Source organism: Corythoichthys intestinalis, unplaced genomic scaffold (assembly GCF_030265065.1).
Source record: "Corythoichthys intestinalis isolate RoL2023-P3 unplaced genomic scaffold, ASM3026506v1 HiC_scaffold_23, whole genome shotgun sequence".
NCBI lineage: Eukaryota > Metazoa > Chordata > Actinopteri > Syngnathiformes > Syngnathidae > Corythoichthys > Corythoichthys intestinalis.
The window spans coordinates 5,009,923-5,037,097 of NW_026651592.1; the positions used below are offsets into that span (position 1 = coordinate 5,009,923).

At 38.7% G+C, this 27,175-nt stretch overlaps 1 protein-coding gene and 1 long non-coding RNA gene across 2 annotated transcripts in view; one reads left to right on the plus strand and one right to left on the minus strand.

Annotated features, from left to right (window-relative positions):
• The window catches only part of LOC130911113 (heterogeneous nuclear ribonucleoprotein U-like protein 1), a 48,965-nt gene extending 28,444 nt beyond the window's left edge, over positions 1-20,521 (plus strand). Inside the window, exons 10-16 of the mRNA XM_057828827.1 lie at positions 2,058-2,180; positions 6,167-6,295; positions 15,046-15,214; positions 17,688-17,948; positions 18,716-18,873; positions 18,952-19,179; positions 20,031-20,521. Coding sequence (XP_057684810.1) covers positions 2,058-2,180; positions 6,167-6,295; positions 15,046-15,214; positions 17,688-17,948; positions 18,716-18,873; positions 18,952-19,179; positions 20,031-20,147 — 1,185 coding nt within the window. The 3' untranslated portion in view covers positions 20,148-20,521. The remainder of the gene's footprint in view (positions 1-2,057; positions 2,181-6,166; positions 6,296-15,045; positions 15,215-17,687; positions 17,949-18,715; positions 18,874-18,951; positions 19,180-20,030) is intronic.
• Positions 20,522-23,238: 2,717 nt separating this feature from the next.
• On the minus strand, positions 23,239-24,003 carry LOC130911115 (uncharacterized). Its single transcript, XR_009061975.1, has 2 exons — positions 23,664-24,003; positions 23,239-23,530 (listed from the first exon to the last, which is right to left on the minus strand). It is a non-coding gene; the product is annotated as an uncharacterized LOC130911115 (long non-coding RNA).
• Between the last annotated feature and the right edge of the window lie 3,172 nt (positions 24,004-27,175).

Sequence of the window (27,175 nt, forward strand, 5' to 3'; positions counted from 1 at the left end):
TCTGAAAATACAACCAGCGACATCAGCAATGAAATGATGGTATGCTAGGACGATGCGGGTCAAACACGCCATACAGAACGTTATGTCAATGTGAATATTCAGGTTGTTCTAACAGGCTTAAACTAAAATTACATTCATTAACTTGAAATACCTTTCTGTGGATTTTTCTCCCGATTTCCAACTCCGTGCCAACGTAGTCAGGCACAAGCTTGCAACAGGAGAACTGATGTGATTAAAAAAAAAAAAAAAAAAAAAGCTTGTATCTTTAAATCTCAAAGGCCTTTTCACACTAGCATCAGCCCAGTGTGAAGAGCAGTCCACGGCAAGCGCAAAACGGGAGGAGCCACGTTGCCTGACATAGACGCTTGTCAGGAAGTGAACAGCGGCAAGCATATTTACTATATTCCCAAGGGCCAGTGTGCTTTTTTTTCATTGTTGCACAAGAAAACAGACTTTTCCTATTTCAAGGAGTAGGGGGAATTTATTATAGGTGTGTAAAGAGTTTTACGAGTTTTCGTGAGAAGGTAAATGTCTGAACCCTTCACACTAGGCTGCACTAGTTTGAAATGGCCTTTAAAAAAAACATCTCATTTGCAAGGCGTGGCGGCTTTCATTTCAGTGTGGCAGTGCGCCACAATATTAAATATGTAGGGGAAACCATTTTCTAGCAATATTTTGTTGCAAGGTTGGCTGTGAAATGGAATTTCTTTAAAGTTCATATGATTATAATTTGGCCTTTTTCTTAACTTTTAGATATATAATCCATTTTGACCTTTTTTTAAGGGGGGGCTAATTTAGTTTTTGCCAAAAACGTGCTTATGGGAACCCTGTATAACAAATGCACATTTGTCCACAAACTACAAAGTCTTTTAACGCTAACTCTTCTTAATGTTGTACTGTTACGTGGTATCTAAACATTGTCTTAACCTGTTTAAGCGCGAAAGTTACAAAATTGCAAAAAGCAACAATGCTGACTAGTTACTACTTTGCAATGTAACGAAGTATTAGTACTTCATTACTGTACTTAAAATACAGATGCACAAAAAAAGTACTTGAGTACAAATATGAAGTGTTACTTTTTACATCACTACATTTTACAGCATGTTTCTGTACGTTGTATTCCACTACTTTTCAAGTTGTCTGCTGCGTAACATGTTACATTTGTTTTTTTGTTTTTTTTTCTCGTTATGAATTGATAGTTTCATTTTCATGCCAACGGCCAAACAATAAGGCCCGTGCAACTATACTGTCATTGAGCACTAGAGGCAGCAACACGAGTACAAGCAAGATTAGGCAGGATATTGACCAATAAAAACATTGAGAGCAGCGTGCCTTCAGATGGGTGCTGCACACTCTTGTACAGTAGGTGGGGCTAGGCCCCTGATAGATGCTTGCAATCCACCATTAAGCTTTTCATTGTTAATTTTGCCAGGAGATATTGTTTTTATTTTGGAGTTTTTTGAGCTTGTTAAACTTCCGTTTACAGTGCAGTCAATTTGTATCGCTTTTTTTTTTCCCATTCTGGACAGTATTGAATAAAATAGAACCAGAACATTTATTTCCTGCTTATTCTTTGAATATTGGCTCACATCTCTCTCTCGCTCTATATATCACATTTTTATCATCGGTAGAAAATACTTTGACTTTTTACTCGTAAAGTACATTTTAAAGCAAATACTTTTGTACTTTAGCTTGAGTAAATGTTTTCTCAGATATTTGTACTTTAGTTTTTTTTTTTGCCCCCGTATCTGTACTTCATAAAAAAAAAAAAAAAAAAGTATTTCATCTGACACTGCTACTTTGCACCAAGAGATGCAGACATCTGCCATCTTTTGGTGCAAAGTTTTAACTACATGAGGCACCATATTTGCAGCTCTGGCTTGTGAAAGTCAACAATGTTCTTGTCTCAATTTTGTGACTTGGGCGCTTAAATGGGTTAAGTGAGTTAAGTTATATATGTGCTATTTCTTCCTATGACTGCAGTTTTGCATAATCTGTAGAGGTCTTAAATAAATATAGGATTGAAACCATTTTTTCTTACCTTGACATCTTGCTAGATTCTGATGATGGTGGGCCTGCCCGCCTGCGGAAAGACTACGTGGGCTGTCAAGCATGCCGAGAACAACCCTGAGAAGAAGTTCAACATCCTGGGCACCAATGCCATCATGGACAAGATGAAGGTTGGTTGAATATGCCAAAACAACCAAGGTACCCGCGGGTTATTAAAAGTATTAAAAAAGCATTGAATTTAGTTTTCCATTATTAAAGGTATTAAAAGTGTTAAGTTAGCTGTCGTAAGTCTGGAATTTTTTCACCGTGGTTTTAATTTTGAAGAACATCTCAGTGCAACCTAAATTATATCCGTGACAAAGTTTTTTTTTTTTTTAATCCATAACGAAGATGACGCGTAGAATTTTTACGATGCACTGCACTACAAATCATAATGCACCTCGTGCGTGTTGCGCTGTTAACATCATTAGCATCAACATCACAACAGCAGGCAATCGCACAGTACTGTGTGCTAACGTAAGGAACTGCTCAGATGCCTTAGTTATGTTCGACGAAAGCCTCAAAAAGACAACCCAGTCCAAACAGTTGGACCAGCATGTGAGGTATTGGATCGGCGACCAAGTCTCATCCAGATACTTTGGGTCGCAGTTTAAGGGTCACACGGAGGCAGTGGACCTGCTTAACATTTCAAAATAAGTTGCCAATTTCTCCAATTAAAATGTGTTAGATGCAATAATGTATTTCTGCACGGTTTGCCTTTCGAATGAATGTGAATTTTGTAGTTTTAACTCAAGAGTTAGCCATGTTCAATGGGGTATTGGCAGGTGCACTAGCCTTAGCATGGATAAACCGTAGTCGTAGATCCATCACCCTCAGATACACAACACGGTTGACACTATTATTGGAACGAGAGCGGGGTAACGTTGATCTGAATAACATGGCATGGTGATAGGCAAATTATAATGTAGGTGATAGTAAAACACCTCCTGGTATATTTAAATGTTTTTCTTGATTGAATAAGAGTATGGATTTTCTCTATCTGATTAAAAGAAATGTCTTCAATAGCTAACAGAGGATTAACATGTGTTTTGTATACTTCTTATAATGTACTTAGAAAAAAACAATTACCAAGGGAAATGGTCATGTGTAGCTTTTTTATTTTGTAGTAATTAATGGTAAACTACTGCCATTTAGTGGCTGTTTTTTAAACTTTCACTGCCAATTGCAAGATTTTCCCAAGCGCTTTACAGTTAAGGTGACCAACTTGACAATCACCAACCAACCACCTTGACTAGGTCCTCTTAAAAGGGAAACCTGTTGTATTGCAAATGTAATTTCTGAAGTTGCTTTACAAAAATAGTGTAAAATCCATTTTATCCTTGGGGGGAAAAAATCTGAAAGACCTTATATTTAAATGTGTTTTAATTGTATCTTCAGTAAATGTGCATTCTTTTGTCAAACACACTTAGTAATTGAGGCTAAATTTGATGTTCAGTGCTTTATTTTTTTAATATGATTCAATATTATTTAAATGGGTGCGAGAAAAGTATTAATTTTCAGTTGAAATGGCATTAAAAAAGGTCTTAAAAGTCTTGAATTTAGATTTATTAATCCTGGGGGGACCCTGACAACACCACCACCACCACCACCACATTTCCTTTAAATGTATAGACTTTTCCAGGCCTGTTGAAGTAAAGTTTCAGGGGAAAAATGCAATCTTTTTGGAGAACAAGTTAGTTTTAACACCAAAGTAGATCAACTCTGATGAAAAAATAACTGCCGAATTAAACTGACCACTTGATGGCAGTGAAGTAACACTTAAATTCCTCAAGGACAAAAAGAGACATGTTTCTTGCATTTTTTAAGTAAAGTAGGATTGCCCAGTCAAAACCAAATAGCATGTTATGGCCTGTAGAATGCATTTGTGGGAGAGGAGCCTGAAGATAAGATTTCATGTAAATTAAATACTGACGACACAGGTAAATAATGAGATGACAAGCACATGACAAGATAACAAACTAAATCTGACTTAATGATAATGTAAAAAAAAAAAAAAAAATCATTTTTCCATGATACATCTAATCCCCAAATGGAATGGATCTCTGATTTTCTAACCTGGTCCATAGACTTCACTATCAGTTGACAGGGCTCGGGCCGATCCGTAGGGGGCCTATTTTCAAAACCTTAAAATTCAAAAACCTAAGCCGCTAGCAACCTAAAACCATAACAGGCACCTCCCTTAGGCATATATGAGTCTCCATGAGCAGCGACATAAAAAAATTCAAAGTTGTTCCTTTATAAAATCCCGTTTATTATTATTTTTTATATACAAGTATCACAAAACTTAAAATGGCTATAAAATTATCACATTTTACAGCAGATGCACAAAAAAACACCAAATGCAGAGAATATCACCTATGTTTTCAGGATCAATAGCATTATTTAACGTTATATATAAGTTCTTGTCCAAAATAGCAACTTTTTTTTTTTTTTTTTTTAATTTAGTGCAAGTTTTCAACATCTAATAAATCACTACATTTTCACATCAGAAACTTGATACTTGCATTCAGAATCCTCTTATTTGTACTCAACAAAAGCAAAAGTTATGATGATATATGATCGGAATGGCTTACTTTTAAAGGCATTTTTGTGCAACTTGGGTGTTTACTCTCTTAAGTAATTGTTGCCAAAAGCTTACCATGACACAATGTCATTGCCATTGTTTAGATGTTGGAATTTAGTACGTGTTCACATTTGATGTGGAAAAAAATAGCACTAAATTACATTATTGCACAGTAACATTTGATCTTTGTATACTTTAATATTTTACATATTTAAATGGTCATTTAAATGGTGTTATACTTATATAGCGCTTTTCCACCTTTCAAGGCGCTCAAAGCGCTTTACACTATCTCGCCATTCACCTACTGGTGACACAGCACCAGGAGCAACGTGGGGTTCAGTATGTACATATTTGAATAGAATTATCGGCGTGACATTATCGGTTATCGGGTGGAAGGGGCAGGAAATTATCTGTTATCGATATCGGTTGAAAAAACGCATTATCGTGCATCACTAATTGAAATGTTACATAAAATTAAACACGTAAAAGGGAAAAACATTTGTAGGATGCAGAAATGTCTAAAATACCATTTTTTTGCCAAAAACGGGCAGTTGGCTGAAAATTACCTGATCATTTGAATGGGAACTTACGTTACTGTGTATGGATACAACATGGTGGCCATCACAAAACAAAGAGCTTTTTAAGTTGAAAATTCCTGTAAATAAATGCATGCATCCCGCAATTTCTGTAGATTATGAACATAGAACAGTCTACGTTCTTGGTTAAAAGCAAAAAACCGGGCAGTTATCGTTCATTTTCTGTAAATATTTTGAGCTAAAATTGTGCTATTGTGTTAGTCCAATGTGGCGGCCACCACAAAACAGAGCTTTTTAAGTTGAAAATTCTTATAAATAAATGCGTACATCCCTGAATTTCTAGAGATATGAACATAGAACAATCTAGATTCTAGGTTAAAAGCAAAAAAAACAGACAGTTATCATTCATTTTACGTAAATATTTTGAGCTAAAGTTAGGCAATATTTTTTCCCATGCATTTTTTTCACAACGTTTCAAAGTGCGTGCTTGGGGCTATTTTATATAATAATTACCTTGAGTCTTCGACCAAATCACTCTTGAGACACTCCTGCCTGTCTGTATGCAGTAAAGTTTTCATTCTTTTTCCACCTAAATCCGGCGTTTGAACGCAGTGTGTGTTTGACTTTATCACAGTGAAAGGCAAATGCTCTGCCTGGGTCGGCCCCCAACGGAAAAGCGTGGCGCAATGTTTGTGGGAGCTGTCTTGTCAATTGATGGTGAAGTCTATGCCTTGTCAGTGGTGTTGTGCCGATCAGTGTTTTTGGGCACTCTTTTTGTTTTAGTTTCTTTTAAATGAAAATACCATCTTTAGTCATATTTCAGTAATTTCTAAATGTTTTAGTCGGCAAAAACTCAGTTTGTCAGTAAAAATTCAAAGGTTTTAGCTTTAAAAAATCCGTATGTCTCCTTATGTTTTGGTCATCACGTTATGTTTAGCTTGTTATCAACGAAAACTTTACGTCATTGTCGTTATTAACGAAAACAACATTGCTCCAGATGATGGGGCTGCGTCGCCAGAGGAACTATGCGGGCCGCTGGGACGTCCTGATTCAACAGGCCACGCAGTGTCTGAACCGCCTGATCGAGATTGCCGCACGAAAGAGACGCAACTACATCCTGGACCAGGTAGCGTAGCACCAGTCGCGCAGCCACTCAACACTCTGCACCTTCACTCAATGATTACTCTCTCTAATGGACTATTTATTTATCTTTCAGGGGGGCTCTGTGTATTGTAGAAGTAGTAGAAGGAGCATTGAATCTCAGCATTTATTAACACTTTTGATTGTCTTGTATTGTAAACGAAAGTGACAAGCTATCATGTTTTCATCCCTCGCTATATCTATTTTTTTGCACTTGCTATTTCTTGTCATAATACAATATTGTTTGTCTTGTGAACTGCGACAATGTACAAGTAGACCATTGTAAAGATGTTGAGAAACAAGTAAGCTCTGACTCTGGTGAGTAAGAAAAACACCTTCTGTTGCTAATTTTTAAGAGAGAGCTTTTTCACTTTAAAAGCTGTTTTTTATAGTATAACTCAGATACGTGGAACTGTTGAGTGTGTGTTTTAATGAATTGACCCCCCAAGGTAAGTAGTACTAACAGCGATAAGATTTTCAGGTCTTGGTTAGCAGGGCGACAAAGGTAAGTGGGGTCAGATGGCAACGTTGCCACGGAGACGTGAGTATGCACAGGTAGGTTGTATATGTGTTGTTGTGTCTAATGGGACTAGAACGCTTTGGAAAACCGGGTAAGTCCAGGTAAGTGTTGGGGGGACCCACTGTATTAACACCAAATGAACTGCGCTCGTGCCCGCTATAACTACAACAACTCATTGCTGCTATGCTGTCACATGACTACTAACGATAATATTTTTGAAATATAAATTCTGTGAAAATATTCCCGTTATCCACGGAGGAAGACTTGTACGGTTTAGCTAACGTCTTGTAAATAATAATAATAATAATTCATATGTATTTGCTAACTATTTCACCAAAAAATCAGAAGTAGGTACAAGTCATATGTTGATCATATCAGATCATATATAAGATGACATCTTAACTAGTTTGAAATGTATCATACTCATGGACTGCTAATGGACTAGAGATCGCACTTTGAGAACCATTGACTTTCATATCTAAACTATATAAATTAGGGGTGTCAAACGGTTAAAATTTTCAATCGAGTTAATTACAGCTTAAAAATAAATTAATCGTAATTAATCGCAATTCAAACCATCTCTAAAATATGCCGTATTTTTCTTTAAATTATTCAGGCATGAAAATCTCTCACCTTTCGGCGAAATTCGCCGTTTTGAAGTAAAAAAGGATGACCTACGTGAATCGTGTAGATCCGAGGAGAAATTTTTTAAGAGGGGTGGGGTCATGTGTAGCCATGTGCCGGTTACCTTCACGGTTTACCATGCTATGAAAACGTCGCGGTTACAAAACCACGAAAATTTTCTGTCATACAGTAGTATGTAATCGTTATTTTTCATGTGTCAAAAATGCAGCCAGAAGTGGCTTGGCGCGGCAGCGCTTACTCCTTCCCCTGTTTGATGCTGCGTGTGTCAGTGACGCTATTCCAGCAAACCCAAAAACAAACACTCCAAACACAAGGCGTACTTTTCTTCAATTTATTGAGCTCTCAAATCGTGATAACTGAAATATACCGAATGAATACATTTAAAACGTTGTACAATCATATTTTCAACATGTGAGTAGCTTCAACAGTTTAGCTTCATGAAAAAGTTCGCCAAAAACAAAACACACATTTTCCTTTCAAATTCAATACACAAAGTTACTGAAAACTTACAAAGACGAATGATAGGCAAGGCTTAGCTAGGAGAGCAACTTCGTTGAGGTTAATCACAGCCGCTGAGAGAGAAAAAAGTTTGAATGCAGGGGGGGGGGAAAGGAGAGCGTCAAAGATCGCTAATTGCGACAGATGATCTTGTCCTAAGCACAAATTCACGTTCGCTGGTCGAGGAGAGGTCTCACTCCCAATTTTTTTTAGATGAATGCATTTGCCAGCATATTGAATTTGGTGAGTGATGGTTTCAATCGTTTTCATATTTTGCGGTATGACAGCTAGCCAAATCTCCGGTGAAAAAATAGCTCCCGTTAAGTTGGCGTCAAGCTTGTGTATTTAACGGTAATATAAAAGCAGTGTTGTCAGTAACGCGTTATGTGAGTAATGCGTAACTGTAATCTGATTACTTTCAGTAAAGAGCAATGTAACGCGTTCATTTTTCTAAATCAGTAATCTAATTAAATTAACTTTCCTTCATGCCTGTGCGTTACTATTTTGTTATTGCCCCATTATGTATGTAGAAAGAAGAATACTGTAGTCATGGGAGCGACATCACATGTCACATTTTCTAATCGGGGATGGGAAAAAAACGGGTCACGTGTAATACCATGATGCGTGAGCCGTGAGCGCTGGGAGTTTGCGGCCAAAACAACATAGCCTTGCTACCTCGCCAGGATACAATGAAATAGGCAGGAGATATACTACGGCTGCATTTGCACACTGGAAACACAGCCAGTACTTCACATTTTTGTCCAGTAAAGATGACAAAAATATCTCCGGGCGCTGCGAACTTTGCGCTGGCTCAAAAAGACTGTCGACTGCTAAAAGCATCCAATTCAAGCACCACTTGGAATTACAGCACAACAAGTAACAAGACAGCCAGGACTTTTTGATACTGCTCGTGCTCAATCCTCGGTTCAAGCTCAGTTGTTGTTGAAGGTTTTGAAAGCTTAGGTTTAAAGAAATTCTAAATATCCATCTTGCCTCTTCAGCTGTAGTTTTGGCTAAGTAAAGCAAACAGCTGTCTCTAAGGTGCTATAGTCACATGATCTGTTTGAAAAATAATTTGGACCCATTATTAAATACTTTGAACGATTCTTGTTCATTTCATTCATTTTTGTTGTTTATTTTATTGCTCTAAAACTTTTATAGACAACATTTTAATGGCCATATTCAATGGTCTTTATTTTAAAGGGGAAGTTCAGAATTTTTTACATTAGGCTTAATCTTTGAGTTAGCCGGGGTTTAATTAGTCGTTGGAGTTGATTTGAACAAATTATGTGCAGTTTGCATGTTATTTGTTAGTTTCAGGGCTCCGGAGTGGCTAAGCTAGCGCGAGTCAATGGTGGTTGAAATCAAGTCCTTCAACTAATTAAACCCCCGCTAACTTGAATAATAAGCCATATGTGAAAAATTTAAATTTTCAAATTAGCCTCATGTAGGACGTTTTGCTGAAGGAGGACATTTTGGCAGAACGCCGGAACGTATTTCCTCCACACCCTACTCACCTCTTTAACCCCTGACCCATTTTCATGCCTGATTATTGTTGGAATGGAAAGATGAGACACGATGGATATATACATTCAACATACGGTACATAACTACTGTATTTGTTCATTATAACAATAAAACAACAAGATGGCATTACCATTATTAACATTCTGTTAAGGCGATCCATGGATAGAAAGACTTGTAGTTCTTAAAAGATAAATGTTAGTACATGTTATAGAAATTTTATATTAAAACCCCTCCTAATGTTTTCGTTTGAATAAAATTTGTAAAATTTTCAATCAAAAAATAAACTAGTAGCCCGCCATTTTTGATGCCAATAATTACACAATGCTCATGGGTGCTGAAACCTATAAAATCAGTCGCACCCAATCGCCAGCAGAGTGCGACAAAACTTCGAAAAACACAACAAGTGCACATTTCACTGTGCTGTCATTTTAAAGTTTGAGCGTGGCATGTGCGTTAATTGCGTGAAATATTTTAACGTGATAAATTTAAAAAATTAATTACCGTCCGTTAACGCGATAATTTTGACAGCCCTAATACAAATGGAACTTTTGTCTGTTCGTTCCCTATGGACTCTGAAACTCCTCGACCGATTTCCTTGAAAATGTAGACATTTGTAGTATAAGCATCTGCGAGTATTAGAGGGATCCTCGGATAGAAAGAATTGTAGTTCTTAAAAGATTAAAATGAGTTAAAATAATTTGATATTGAAACCCCTCTTGATGTTTTCGTTTTTATACAATTTGTAAAATTAGTTAAACTAGTAGGTCGCCATTGTTGTTGACGACACAGGGCGGTGACGTCACATGCTTACTCTACCGGGCTTCCGGAGTACAACTAGCGACCTAAACATCATCTGTTCAACTCTTTCAATTTGATCCCAAGAAGAACATTAATGAGCGGGACAGCACAGTTGATATTTCACAAAACGAGCAGAAAAAGCAAAATGAACAGGAAAGACTGGATAAGACGAGACGAGAGTCGGGAAAAAAACGGTGCTCTGCCAAAACGTCCTAGAAGAGGCGAATTTGACACCCAAAGTACGACCGTGCGCTTTCAGCTTGTTTTGTTTAGATGCATACAGACAGACCAAACTAAAAATGCCTGAAGAAAATGCTTAAACGTAATAATATCGAATAAGGGTGGTTTAAATACGCTACGCGACTAATGTGGTCAACAGATCAACAATCTGTTTTAAAGCTAACACAGAAAACACAATGCTTAAAAGTATGAGGGAAACGCATTCAAAAAGCATTTTGAGGCAATGAAAAGGTATATAAAGACTCAATAAAAACATAAATATTAAGTATTCACCGCTTTTAACCGATGTGCGCATGTGTTAGACATCTCGCCGCATAGAAGGAATTGCAGTAACCCGGTAGTATTCGTCGAGTGACAGTTACAAAATACGTCATCACCCCGAGCGTTCATTGCACGCCTAAAACATGGCGCCCACCGTAGGTCAAAATATGTACTAAATATTATAGATTTTTAAATCAATGCCAATATTTTGTTTCTAATAGCATATTTTAGTAAAAGAGAACAATTGTGGCTTATTAGAGCCGAAAGTCTTTAAGTCAGAGGTTCCCTTTAAGTAAGTTTTGTATCAAAGTATCGAAAAAGAAGGAATGGCCTGATTTTAACCAAATTTGACGCACTCGTAGAGAGTGACATCAATAGTGTTGTTTAAAAGTTCCAAGGTTGCAGAGCTTTTTATAGTGCAGAAAACGGACAAATTCCCAACACATATTCCGATTGCTTCCAAACCATGTGTCCGTTTTTAACGAAAATTAGCAGATTCATTGTTGGAGTCACTGACTAGTTGCCATGTAAGTTTTAACACTGGAGCGTCCCCAAATAGAGCGATAAACTGACAATCAATAAACTTTTAATAGGGCTACTTTCAAAAGTGCTGTTTTTGGAATGTAGGTCGCAAGTAACCAGAAAACTCTGCCTTTGTATTTTCTTTCTGAAAAAAAAAACAAACAAAACCTGTTGCCCGCAATAACACAGAATCTATACGGGAAAAAACGAAATTGGTGTTAAAAAATACTGAATCCAGGTCAGGGGTTTGTTAAATTGAATTTGAAGAAACTACATTGCCCTTGATGGTGTTAAACGGTATTCGGACGTTATAATTACATGGTTTTCATTTGGTCCTGCAATCCGACATTGAGACTCATTTTAAAAACTTCTAACATTTTTCAGGGGAGCAAAATTAAACAACTTGCGACCTAAGGTGGTAAGAGTGGAAACACTGAATTGGCAGACAAAAATCATGGGGAAGCCCTGATTTCGAGTTTTTTTGTTGATTTAACAAATCTTGGCCCCAACAACCCAGCACTAGTAGTATGCCCGGTAACGCCGGTCGATACAGCATATCAATGGATAAACAAGCACTAGTTGGACCAATACTGCTTTGGAACAGCTGCTCGAATCTTTTTTTAGTGTACGTACACGCGTTTGCCAATTGTAAACGAGAAGTTCAATTTGCCTTTCTGTCACCCATGACAACTTACAATGCTTTGTGATGGGTTTATTGCACAACCTTCAGGACTTCTAAACCATTGTAGACTAAATCAGAATATCGAGTTCCTTAAAACTGCATTAAGCAAAAAATCATTTAACTGCTTCCTAACGGCCACAGTGCAGCTGGAAAACTACAGCGAGATGCCTTGCCTCAGTGCAGACTCCATTGAACAACACTAGAAGATCTTAAGTTATCATAGAGTAGAATGGTACAGATAGTTTGGCGCAAGGTTCCTGCAGATTGAGGACTAGGTGGACTTCAGAAGCTTTTTCAAATAGCTAAAAGCGACCAATAGTTAGATTTTCTTAAAGGGAACCACGGACCGAAATACTTGTAATTCTTAAAAGATAAATGTTAGCATGAGTTATAATAATTTGATTTTCAAACCCCTCTTAAAGTTTTCGTTGTTATAAAATTTGAAAAATTAGTTTAACTTGTAGGTCGCCATTGTTGTTGACGACACAATGCACTTTGGACGGCAATGTCACTAGGCAGCGCTGCCGTACTTCCACAGTGTCACTCGTTAGCTACATAAACAAGCTGCTGTTCATCCCTTCCAATTTGAACCCGAGCAGAAAAGCGATGAGCAGGACAGCACAGTCAATATTTTACAAAACGAGCAGGAAAAGTAATTAAATGAAGGTCTCCAGCAGGATTCGAACCCGCGTTTCCCATGCGACAGATGACCGCGTAGACCACAGGACTTTACTTCCGCGCGACGTTAGAGTCATGATTTTCCTTTTAAGCAATCGCAACCCACATTGCGTTGTCTGTCTGTGCAGTAAAACCTGAAAGGGAAACGCAACCAAAAAGAAAGTGTGGCTTGTAGCTTGACCACGAAAAACACAGCTCACATCAGACAGCAAGCAGACAACAATAACATAGGGATTGCGTAAAAGGGTTAATTAAAATTGAACACACACAAAAAAAAAAAAACACACGATCATGAAAAGGGAGACACAAAAAGAGTCCGTGTAGGTCGGGATCAATTAAAAAAAAAAAAAAATTAAAACCCGAGGGAAAACCACGATAAGAGGCAGACAAATGAAAAAAAACGAGGCGATGATGCAACTAGCAACGAAGGGATATTCAAACTCTCAAATGGCAGCAAGTCAATATCTCGGCAAGCCGCCTAGGATCGGTATAAGACACTGCTTATGAGCTGGAATTGGATGCAGGTACGACGTTGAACTCATCCCACAGCTCTGTAACAAAACAATCTGACCAGCAGCAGAATTTGATGAAATCGTGTCAGTCGTCATGCTAGCTTTGCTTGCTAGCTAGCACGGCTATTCTCCCAATCCAGCCCCACCGTGTCATCATTGCACGCGTAAAACATGGCGCCCTTCGTAGGTCAAAACATGTACTAAATGTTATAGATTTTTGAATCAATGGCAATAATATGTGTTTCTAATAACATATTTTAGTAAAACACAACAATTGTGGCTCATTAGAGCCTACAAATCTTGAAGTCTGAGGTTCCTCTGTAAGCTATTTCAATTTTAAACCATTACGCCACTTGTGAAAGTGTCATTTACTGGCCATGCGTTGTACTAATCGAGTCTTTTATAACAGATTTTAAAGGATGCTCCCTGTCATACTTTTGTATTCAATGATGCATAACCAAGTATATTTCGAGATGTTTACTCAAGTATGCCTTATACACATTTTAGGCACTAGAACAATCAGTGTTGCAACTTCAGCTAAAAGACACCATATTTTTCTGACTATAAGTCACAGTTTATTCATAGTATGGCCAGGGGTGCTTATACTTTGGAGCCACTTATGTGTGAAATAAAAAAATCAAGCGCTAATATTCAATCAGCTATTAAACGTGTGCAAGTGCTACAACTGTGCTTTGCTCAATTGCTAGTCTACACTGATCACTCGTCTGTTATTTTTTTTATCGGGGGAGTATATTTTTTTCACTTGGTGGGGTTGTTTTGTGCACGTAAAATGGGGTAATTTTTGTTCAAATGTCTTGTATAACTTTATTTTAATTGGGAATCATTACAAATGTCAATATTTCATGACATTTTTTTTTTTTTTGCTATGAAGGGCAAATAACCTTTACAAAATTCGTAAATATTTTTATGAAAAATGATTCTCGGCTCTCTCGGGGTATATATATATATATATATATATATTTATATATGTGTCAATCAATTGTAAAACTTGCGTATTAAGTACGGTTGTTCTCTTGGGTTGGTCCACTAACTCCTGTCAGAATTGTTTTCTTATGAGATGTATACAACAGAGTTTTTAAAAATGCTTATATATTTGTATGAAAAACGCTTCTCGACTAGAAATAAGAAACAACAGAAGAACTGTAAGTACGGTTGTAACCGAGCTTCGGTCAGTCCGGTCCGCTAACTAGTTCGCTACGTGCCAAAATGTCGTAAGTCGATGCCTGAAACTTAATTTTTATTTGGATTTTTTTCTCAACTATTCCAAACTAACTTTGGAATGCAATTGGTACAATATTTTCATACTATTTTGAAGTTTTAAAAAAAGATTTTTGATCAGCTTTACAAATTAACATCATAAATTTTTGCTATTTAGCCAATTTTCAAAGCGTTGTATAACTTGGATTGGTCGTCAACTCATCACAGCTCGAGGCAAACTTTCACATTGTGCAAGACAATTTTTGTCTTCAACGAACTTGAACGAACTAAACACAAAACCAGTAACTCAAAACTTTTTGTGTTTTAACTCAAATCGCTTAGCTCACTAACGCTACTTCGAATTGATGTACGGGAAGCTTGGAAAAATGCGATTACTTTCCCGGGTCCCCCCGACTCTCGTGGGTCAACAGCTCACGTCAGGCAGCAGATTTGGCAGGTGAGTCTTGTGAGCGATGCGGCCTCTAGCACTCAAGCTAATGCGTAGCCTCATCCCAGTCAAACAAACCTGTGTCACTTGATGATTGCAGGGTTCCAGCTTCCCATTCCAGCGGAACGCCTTTGCAAGTAAAACAATAACAAACAAGCTTCTACCTCTTTCTTGTCGCCATCGCTAGACAAATGTATATGGATCAGCAAGGAGACGAAAAATGCGTCCTTTTGAGGGTTTTCAACGCAAGGCTATTGTAATTTGTCCCACGGACGAGGATTTAAAAGAGCGAACATTAAAGCAAACCAATGAGCAGGGGAAGGATGTGCCCGATCATGCTGTGTTAGAAATGAAAGGTAGGACTGCTGTGGATACAAGCAACCAAACATCAGATCTACTGTTTCTTTTGTTTTGTTTTCTATGTGTTTAAAAAAAAAAAAAAATCAAAACTTGGAAGATGCCCCCTTTATGACCTTCCTCTCTTTCCCTTCTCCTTCAACCTATTCACCAAGATATCAGACCTGGACTTTATTTTTATTTTTTTAAGTCATAATTATTTTTAAAAACTACGTCTCTAGCACTGCAAACTGAGGTATCCCCTTATTTCCCTGCCTAGGCACAGTTAACAATTGATTAATGATTTGAGTTATCAATTAGCATAAAATATTGGCCATTAAAACTATTTTAAAATGATTTTGGATGATTTTGAATTTTCACAATCGATTGTGGACTTGCATGTTGCATTCAAAGTGAATGTAGAAGCCATCTGCCTTTGCACAAGAGCTGGTCACAACTTGACAATACAGATATGCTTATTGACCAGTAGATGTCTTCAAATTAAGATTGTGATTTGTTGTATGAGCAGATCATTTGCATTCATGGTGCAAAAATTAAATCAACAAATGATTGAAAATTATGAATTATTTATCTCATTACAGATAACTACTGCTTTACCAGAAATAGTCACTTAGAAAACTAGACAAGTAATACAAAATCTGTGCAAAAGCCCAGCGAAATGCATTTTAGGAATCGTCACGCCATTGACATGTCCTATGATTACCTGCTTGAATTCGTAATGCTTTCATCGCCCCCTAGTAGCTCTTTGAGGTAACTACTTTAAATGAGATTTAATTGTGAATAATTCCTTTTATTTAATGATGGACATTTTGGCTCGTTCCAATTTACAGTGGTACCTCTACATACAGATTTATTTCGTATCAGGACCTGTTTTGTAAGTCAAAATGATCGTATGTCGAGCAGGATTTTTCCCGTAAGAATTCATTATAATTCGATTAATACGTTCCACAGCTCAAAAACCTATGCTAAATCCTGAACAAATACTGCTGGTATAATTACAAATGGCAATTGCACATAGCAAAACAAAAAACTATGAATACAAATCGGAATAATAATGTAATGAATCGGGTTCTGATGTAGCGTTGCATGCTGTTCCTGAATGCACCGTATGACTGATGAGAAAGAGAGGTGCGGTAGAGTGGGAAGTTATATTTTTTTCATGTTGTTGGCTTCGGCTACGGTGGACGGTAGCCGTGTTGTTTTGTGTTCTGAAATTAATGATTAAAAAACTGACGAAGTTTGCGCTTCTTTGCTGATGTTACAATAATAATGATACATCAGAAATAAAAAAGCATTTTCTTTGTCACCTTAAATTGTAGAGAGACTGTCCATATTGTCCAGCCAGTTCTCTCACGCGCATACCATGCTCATGTTTTTGTATTATTTCCGTCTTAATTTCAATGGTAAACGTCTTTTTGACCGCCTGCACTAATCTCCATGGGACCCATGTTGATCTCACTAGAGAATCTGCCGTGTGTCTGTCTTGCGGCCATAAATTATTGTATTTTGAGCATGTCGTCAGAGGTCGAGACAAATGACGAGTCAAATTTTACGGTGCTATTGTATTTCGATTTACCTCTGTGTATTACTTATATGGGACATTTTCTATAACATCAGTCGAATTTATTTATCACAAAATGTTTGAAAAACTTTGAAGTTGTTACATTTATCATTATTACAGCATTCAATGAGGCATTACAATACAATTGTCAATAACACGTTAGTATATTGCAACTCTATTAAATATCTAGTCTGTGATTGGCTGGCAACTGATTAATGATGTACTCAGCTGTACCCCGCCTACTGCTCATAGTTAGCTGGGATAGGCTCCAGCACCCCGGCAACCCTCGTGAGGCTAAGCGGCTAGGACAATGAATAAACGAACAATTATGCTCCTGAAAAAGTTTTAATTGCGACAACATGGCAGCCAAGCTTTTTATAAATAGTAGCAGAGCGCAGGGATTGGTCGATGGCACAGGTTTCAAAGCCGCGGCCTGGGCCTAGATCTGGCCCACTGTCATTTTGTGTGGCCCGCAAAAGTAAATGAAGTGAAAATGAAATGTCTTGTTTCTCGCACAAAAAAAATTCTGTAGTCCTCGATGAAATAGTTAATAAATTTGGGGGGGAGGGGGGGGGATTCTAAAAAGATGGGTCATTGGCTGACTCTGTCAGGGCTCGGCATCGATTAGCTGTATTAATATTCACGAACCTTTATGGGTGCTGTCCTTGGTTTGCAGTGCTCTTTCCTAGCCCCTCCTCCCTCCTGTGTCTGCGTCCACAAATGTTGCCTCCATGGAGGGAATGTTTGCTTCTCTTAACTTCATCTTTCTGCTCTTCCAGCCTCCTCTACGCGACCCTAATTTGCATCCACTTTGTTTTTTGTCTTCTGGTGGTGTGGCTGCTCTGGTCCCCATCTCCCCTCCTCTCCCACTCTCTTCTTCTCAACCCCTCACTCTTCATTCCAACTCAAAGCCAACTTCACCCTGCCGGAGCAGTGCGACTTCCTGGAAGCGGTCAGCTACGCCGAGCTCCAGTGCGAAGAAGCAGAGAAGCTGCTGAAGCAGTACAACGATGAGGGCCGCAAGGCGGGACCGCCACCCGACAAGCGTTTTGACAACCGGCAGGGCGGCTACCGGGGTCGTGGCAACTACTCTCGCTACGACAACCGCGATGCACCCCGCGGCGGTGGCGGTGGCTACCAGAACCGAAGTGGAGACGGGGGAGGATACAGGGGTAAGCTCGTGTTCCTCGTTGTTTTGCCGTCTCCGTCAGAGGCGATTGTTTTTGGGACTGCAAGGGAAGCTCTTCCCCCAAAATGTCAAAAAATAAGTGATCAAAGATCTACTGTTGTGTGTACATGTCATTAACTAGCATTAGCTTCTTGTTCACAGCTTACAATGCGGCTTGCTTTTCATTCATTTAAGCAGCTTCACAGTCCTTTAAACGGTGTGCACGCTGTGTGTCTCCAGAGTTGAGAGTACATTGTTCCACTACAGCGAAACAAGACGAGTCATTGGCTAAAGGCTGGGTATATCCCGCCATCGGACGCTGTGTGTGGTCTATTAGCAGTGGACAGGGCTCTGCATGATGATTGGATGATCTGTCTGAACCTTAATCGCTTTTTGATTGACAGCGAAATGAGTGAATTTGTGATATTGTTGTATTTACGTCCACGGGAGGCATTTTTCAATTTTCATTCCGTTATTCTGAGTTGAACCGGAGACTTTCATAATCATCCTAGCAACCTCTGCTTTGTTAAATATGACTAGCGAAAAACTGAACTTCTGTGTCTGGTGCTTTTCTTTAAGTTTAGTTGCTTGATTTTCGAGACTTGACCTCTGGTACTCTCGTTTCTTTCCCTACCGAGCATCAGGTATCGCTGAGCCCTTCCACCGTCACAAAGCATTCACAGGCGCACACACTTTGAGCTTCTCCTCATTGAAAGACCAACATCGACCATTGGTCTCCATATATTTAACTTTTGACATCTCCTTTTTTAGGCTACAACCGCGGTGGCTACGGTCAGAACCGCTGGGGGGGCAACAATGGCGGTGGCTACCGCGATGGCGGCTCCGACAACCGTTCCGGGTACCGCAATCAGTCATCGGGAGGCGGCTACAACCGGCCGTCTCCTTATAACAAGGGCGGCTACAACCAGGTAAAGCTAATAATTTCTGTGTAACCTAGCTAGCTTCTCTTGTGGTCTTTCTTATACACTTTTTTCGCCAACTTGCAGGGCTATGGCTACAACCAGGGTGGCTACAACCAGGGCGGATACAACCAGAACTACTACGGGAGCTACAGTCAGTACCCTGGCTATGGGCAGAGCTACGGCCAGCCGCCGGCCACCGCCCAGTCGTATGGCCACCATCAGCCACCCCCTCAGCAGGCACCGGTGCAGCAACATCAGGCCCTGCCTCAGCAGCAGCAACAGCAGCAGAGCTACAACCAGCAGTATCAGCAGGTATTGTATGTTTGTGTTGGTGTTATCTAAGGCTGGGAAATATAGCCCAAAAAGTGATCACATATATTTTTAATTAGGATATTTATACAAAAAAACCAACTGTATTTGAACTTTGGCCACTTGGACTTATAGTAACAGAGTAGAAGTAGAACTGCCAAAAGCATCCAAATCAACAGGAAGTTAGCTTGAAATGCCCCCAAATCAGCAGGCCCTGATTGTGTACAAACTTTGACACCTGGGACATATGCTAACAGTAACCGTGTAGTACAGGGGTGGGCATTACGTCGATCGCGATCGACCAGTCGATCGCAACGCTAGTGTGGGTAGCTCGCAGCATCCAAAAAAAAAAAATATATATATATATATATATATATATTAAAAAAAATATATATATATATATATATATATTTTTTTTTTTTTTTTTTTTTAATGTACATTGTTAATTATGTTATGTGAGCAAACATAATTTACCATCCATTTTTTATTTATATTTTTTTAAATGTACACAGTTATTTGTGTTTTGTGAGCAACATAACCTCATATGTTGCTCACAAAGCATTATTACTGTAACTGTACATTTAAATTTTTTTCTTTTTTTTAGTTCACCCTCCTCTCTTAAGGTAGATCGCGGGAGGTTGTCTCATTTAAAAGTAGATCTTGGAGCAAAAAACTTTGAGTACCCCTGGTGTAGTACTTTAAGAATAAAGCTTTGTAACATGTTTTTGGCTGTGTTTATGCTTGAACCCTCTTAAGGACAGTGGTCACTCTCCACTTTACACTTAACATCAGTTTTACCACAAATTGCCTCAAACTAGCGTTGCCTTAACCACATTTTGTGTGTGTCCCCACAGTATGCTCAGCAGTGGCAGCAGTACTACCAGAACCAGAACCAGTGGAACCAGTATTACAGCCAGTACGGCGGCTACCCTGGACAAGGCAGTCAAGGCTCATCTTCAGGCTCACAGTAGCTCCCCACTTTCACCCAGAATAACTTCCTGTGTGCTTCCCCCACTTAATTCTTTCCTAAATCAGTCCTTGTAAAGCAGTGGCGTGGTGATAGATGCTAGCTAGCTCCGTGCTAACCCTTATAATGCTTTGCGCGGATTAGCGAAGAGGCTCATATAATTTACAAAAAGCATGCTTTATACCTTTCATTGACGTTCCTTTCACAGTCACACATTAAAACTACATTTTAGTCACGTTTCAGTAGAAGCATTTTGATTTTTTTTTTTTTTTTAATCCTATTGTGCTTGTAGTTCAACCCTATGACCTTCCTCCAGATTTCTTTTGTACCAGTGTGAAAAATCTGTCTTTATACAATAAATATAATTGTATACACCTGGATACAATGTTTCAGCGTTTCCATTTTTAGTTCGTAGTCCTTTTTCCTATTTGAGTAGGGTATACTACGCTACAACAAACTCATAGGATGAATGATGTCATAACGTCCTGTTTTTAAGACTTCAAAGACTCACCTCGAAATGAATTGGATTTCTAGGACTGTCAATGGCAGCCCATGAGTTAAAATTTTATTTTTCAATATTGTTTTTCGTTGTAATGATTTTTGTTAATTTGGGATTCTCCAATTTAAACATTAGTTCATTCACTCCTCCCAGTCAGAATGAATTGGATGTCCCTTCGTTGTCACCGGTATTAGATTAATTAATGGTATGCAGTTAATTATATGACAAACTAAGATGTCTGAAAACCAGTTTAAAACGGCAATGCATAAGAATTTCAAAGTACGCGCTCCATTGACTTGTTTTTATATCGATTGGCCTCGTTGCAAAATGGCCGACAAGTGACGACGCTCGTCCCAGTTAGCTCACAGGGCACTGGGACATTTTATTTTATAGTATGATATCCATATGCGTAACTAGTGACCATCTCGATCCAGGCTGGATGTTAAAATTGTATTTAAAAAAAAATATATATATATACACTGTATACGTATATATTTTTTTGTATCTAGTAAACCTATTCAATCTCAGACGTTTGTAAGAAACCAAGCCGTTCGACCAATTTATATTTATTTCAAAGTACACGCGCCTGCAATGTAGCTCGAATGGGTCTGTCCTTAAAATGGCCGACAAGTGACGAAGTCGAGAGGCCCGTCCTCATTGGCTCACAATGCGCACGCTTCTTGGTTCATTACGTCATACCCGGAAAAGTTGAAAGCTGGAACTGACAGAGGCGGGAAACAAACTTAATCGGCAGCTACCGAAGCTGGCAGCAGGGTAAGAACAGCTGACTTTGACTTTTATATTAAGTAAGTACTTACTTACTTTTACTGTTTCTTGTTGATTTATTTACCAGCTTTCAATTTAACATATTTAACACTTGTACATGCAGTCTAAACATTACCGGTATATAAAAAAAATATTGTAAACAATAAGAGTTCAAGTATGAACATTTAGCTTGTATGACTTGAAAAATGTACAGCATTATAAAAATCAATACAACGACTGTGCAAACATGTCATTGTAACACAAATGACAGCTTGAACAGTACACTTCGAACAGACAACTTGATGTTAATGGCGGCTGTGACATAATAGGGAATGGGACGTACTACGTCACTGTTTGGACGCGCCTCCATGCTGGCAATATGATTTACTTCCGGTTCGGCAGAGTCAATGCGGATTGTAACGTGTGGTAGTGCTAAGCTAACTCTTTCGGTATTTTAGAAAGAAAATATGGGTGCTTATTGTTGCGTTACCGGGTGCAACAGCATCTCCTACGACAAAAAAAAAGGGGTTAGGAAAAATGGACTCACTTTTCACCGTTTTCCTGCATGGAGGGCCAAATATCAGATCACGAAGGTACGACGGATGGCTGGATTGCAGCGGTTCGTCGGAAAAGCATTTCTTATGATCATATTTCTGCTGGAATGAGAGTGTGTTCCTGTCATCTCTACTCTTGTAAGTTGAACGATTTATCCACTTTTGGTTTCAATACGTTTTTCTTTTTTTACACCGTTGTGTAAATCTGCCTCGGTAGCAATGCTCGCCTACTACGACCCACCTACCTGTTGTGTTCCTAGGTAAACCTGCTGACAACACATCCCGATTTGTCACCATCTCTCTTCTTGGATCATTTGACAAAGAAAATTTGTTCAATGGAGTGGTTCCATTTGTCCTGTGTCGGACTCAAACAAGCCCCTGCTGCAGACGCCATCTGGGTCTGCCCTTCTCGTCGATGAACTGCGGGCTTTTAACTTGTGAAAATGCAAGAACTGTAATGCACATATTTATTCTGCCTGGCTATTTAACTATGGCCAGTGACGTATTATTATTATTATTATTTATTTATTTTTTTTAAACCACTTTGACAAAGACACGTTTCATTGTAATGTTGAATTTATATATTCTATTATTATTTTTAAATTATAATATTCTTATTTGCACTTATGGAGACTTTAGACTGTCAATTCAAATAGTGTTGGAAAAGTTGCAATACCTAAAATAGAAATGCAAGAACTGTAAAGTACATATTTTTACACCTTTATTTACCTAAGGCCACTGGATGTTTTTTAACTGCTTTGAAAAAATACAGGTTTTGTTGTGCTCTTGTATTTATATAGTATATAGCTTTTTATAATGTATTATGTATTATAATATTTGCTGCCCCCTGCCAGAGTGTGGGCCATTTTGTACTAAAAGGATTTTAAACTGTCAGTTCAAATACTGTGTTGGAGACTAGTACTTGCAATACTTAAAATGGAAATGCAAGAACTTTAAAGCACATATTTATCCTGTCTGGCAATTTACCCAAGGCCAGTAAATAGGGTTTTAAACTGCTTTGACAAAGACACGTTTATTGTGATCTTGTATTTGTGTATTACTTATAATTATATAATATTTGCTGCCACCGTCAGAGGGTGGGCCTTGTTTGCACTAATTTAAAGATTTTAAACTGTCAATTAAAATATCGTATTGGAGAAATTGCATTACTTGAAATAAATCTATTGCAACTTATCAGTCCCAGTTCTTGTCTACAACACTGTCCAAAAATTGTCAATGCATATTCCAAATAGAATAACAAAATTAAGTCACCTGACTTTGTAATTATTACACCTGTTTATTATGAAGACCTGAAGTAAACAACAAGCAGTTACAGTTTGTCAAGAAGTTGTTCAAGTCATGTTTTGGTATTCATATTTTATTGACTTTTCACAACAACACTTGGGATCGTGTTTTTAAGAGCAGAGCAAACTGAAGTTTCAGCGTGCACTCTTCGCCTTTCCAACCTCTCATAACGCTCCAATGTGGTGCGCTTGACCTCAGAATAACCCAAGAAGAGATATGGTGACCAATCGGGATGTGTTGTCAGCATTTCATATGCAGGTTTTCCTAGTAACACAACAGGTAGGTGAGGAGGAGGAGTAGGTTAGCATTGCTACCGAGGCAGATTTACACAACAGTAAAAAAAAACAACAACAAAAAAACCGGATTGAAACCAAAACGGATAAATCGTTCAATTTACAAGAGTAGAGATGAGGGGAATACTCTCATTCCAGCAGAAATATGATCATAAGAAATGCTTTTCCGACGAACCGCTGCAATCCAGCCATCAGTCGTGCCTTCGTGATCTGATATTTGGTCCTACATGCAGGAAAACGGTGAAAAGTGAGTCCAGTTTTCCTCGCCCTTTTTTTAGTCGTAGGAGAAGCTGTTGCACCCGGTAACACAACAATACACACCCATAATTTCTTTCTAAAACACCGAAAGAGTTAGCTTAGCACGACCACACGTTACAATCCGCATTGAGTCTGCCGACCCGGAAGTGAATCATATTGCCAGCATGGAGGCGCGTCCAAACAATGACGTAGTACGTCCCATTCCCTATTACTCAACACAAGTGTTTACTTCAAGGTTTCAGTTTTTTTTAATGCATGCACACACACTAAAGCTATATTGCTCTTATGCCAATGAAACAAGATTTTGTGATGGCAGTACTGACACAGAATAAAGCAAGCACATACAGAAAAATAGCTGTGGCCATTAAACGGGCATAGTATTGGCTTCACTGTTGGGTTATAGTTTATGCTGAATGCTTTAGCATCATAAAAGCTATCAAAGAAATCGCACACACGTATACAAAATAACGCAACATACTAATTGCTAGATGCAGTCCGTGCCCAATCCGCTCATTTAAGTTCAGCTGTTTCAACAAGGTTAGAGCAGCTATCCAACTCCCATCACGTTCATTTGTAGCGTTAGCCGCTAGCGTTTGACTGTAGCCTGGCTCCCAGTAGAGAGCACTGAAAGCACCCTCTCCTGAAATCATGAGAACCAGGGAGGAAAGCGGGCGAAAGCCCGTCTGGAGGCCGCCAAGAGTCTACTTAATGTCAGGTGAAAGTTTGGTGAAGCTCCCTTAGGCCCGACTCCATCACGTTTGCTTGTAGCGTTACCCTACCGGGCTTCTGTTTGTTTGATTTCCTGATAACCACGTGACTTCATACGTAAGCACACTGACTGCAACACATAATCAAAGTGGGATGAAAAGACTATTTTCTTGTTTTATTAAATTAACGAATTTACCAACATGGTCAAAATTACGTCGGTCATCGTGAAGAATTTCAGTAACAGTAAATTTTCGGTATACCGCCCGGCTCTAGTTGGTAGGCCTTCTGCTTCACCTACCAGACAAGGGCTGGTAGGCGGGATGTCCCGTCCGTCCCCTGCTTATCAGCTGCATGACACGCACGTTGACCCTCACAGTCAGCATGATTTCCAGGTGGTCAGCTAATGTAGTCAGCACTAGAGCTGGGAATCTTTGGGCACCTAACGATTCGATTACGATTCAGATGGTCCGATTCGATTCTAAAACGATTATTGATGCACCCCCCCCCCCCCCCCTTTTTTTTTTTTTTTTTTTTTAAATATTTTGTACATTTGTTCCAAAATTGTTCAAAAATACTCTCAGGCTAAACCAAACTACTATTTCAGTATCAAGTTAAAATATAGCAGTAAACAAATATACAAAAATAACATTAAATAAAAAACTCCAGTCCCCATTCTGTATCAGCAGCTTTAAACTACATTCAATTAATTTAATGTTGTGAATCAACCGTTAAAGTTGTTCAAATTGCTCCCGTTAATCCATAATTTCCCTTTTGTCAACTTTCGACATGTGAAAGTTTTAAAACTATTTTAAAGATAGATTCAAGTCAATATTTTACCGATTTAGGAGTATTTTAGATAAAAAGTTAATTAGGTTTGCTTGGAAGGTTCGCTACAACAGCCTTGCAGAGAAGTGTACTGCTTTAAGATGGCGGCCGTTTACTACGTCTGCATCTAGCTTTTTGTAGATGTGCTGCAAACGCTACCGCTACCGTAGTGCATCTAGTCTTATATAAATGATATCTAACGTAACATTATGTGGATGACGTACTTTTGTAGCAGCTTCAGGTATGTTGTTGTGTTTTTTTATCTCGTGGCATGAGTTGAGCTAGAGCCGTGAGTTGAGCATTGGCATTACCCGAGGGGCCAGGTAATGAGAAGCATGATGTTTAGCTACTCTCGCTCCGTTGCTCATTGACCGCGCGGCGCGCTGAGTGTGTTGTACTTCCGCTTTACTTGGCATATTTCAATAATCGGAATTTGGATGTTTGTGAATCAGTCTCGAATCTTCCACGGCCGAATCGCGAATAATCTAAGAATCGGAAATTTTGCACACCTCTAGTCAGCACAGTATCGTGTAGTTGTTCTTTCCTTGGTTGCCTGTTGTCTTGGAGAGTCCTGTTAATTCTGCAGATCTCAATCACTCGCACAAAGGCAATTTTCTTTAAATATGTTTAGCAAAAATACAATTTCCCTTCTATGGTTAAAACTTGACAAAAATAATATAAGCCTTTCCAGCTTTCATGAAATGAACTCAAATATATGGCTTTCTTAGTACACAAATACTCCTAAGACAAGGGATATTTTCCTCTCTCTCTCCCATGGGTCACCTCCTGTAGATTTTCGGTCACTTCCTGTTACTTCTGGGGCATTTTCGGGTCACTTCCTTCTTAACTCATTGGCTGCTATTGACGGTGCTAGACAACAAATCCGATTTTACTGGGAGGGCTGGCTACCAGTCAAAACGGCTTGGACGTCTAGTGACGTCAATGGCACAGACAGCCAGTTGGGTCACTTCTTGAGAATGCCCCAAAATTCCTCGTATTAAATTTACGGGTCACCTGCGTGTTAACTTATTAGCTGCCATTGACAGCGCAAGACGTCCAATCCATTTCGATTGGGAAGTTGTTCAATCGCCCCTCCCTTCAGTCAAAATGGATTGGACGTCTACTGCCGACATTGGGAGCCACGAGTGCCCTATTAAAGAACAAACAATTTTCCCATTGTTTTTTTTGTCGTTCTTTTTTTTAAAGTAGTTTTTGTGGTTTTACAATTTTTTATTTGGGGTGTGTTGTTTTTTTCTTTTTTACTTGATTTGCAATGTTTTTTTGCAAGTTTTGCGGTTTTTCTGGTTTCTGCATTTTTTTTCAGTTTTCATAAGATTTTTTTTTTTTATCACGGTTTTTCAATTTCTTGCGGTTTTTCAAGATTTTTCGTGGTTTTTGCTTGGGGTTTGGTAGCACAACCTTTTAGACAAAATAACTGTGAAGAATCCAACAGTGTAGGTTTGCATAGGGACGGTAGGGACATAACACTACCAACTTTTCAAGATGCTCAAATTGTCCCCACCAACTTTTAAGCAACCTTATTTGCATTACATAATGAGTTCAGCTATATAGGTCATTTAGAGTGGATATAATCGACCCCACAACTTTTAAGTGAATTACTTACAGTGTTTCCCACAGGATTTTAGGAGACTGTGGTCTCTGACCATAGGATTTTTTGAAACTGTGGTGGTGGACTGCATCGGAGTCGGACAGCCACACCATGTCGTGCCACGGCGAATTTTTTTTTTTTTTTCATTATTTTTTCCCCCCAAGAAGAACCATAACAAAAATATATTTGAAATATTTCATTAGCTAGGCTAATGTT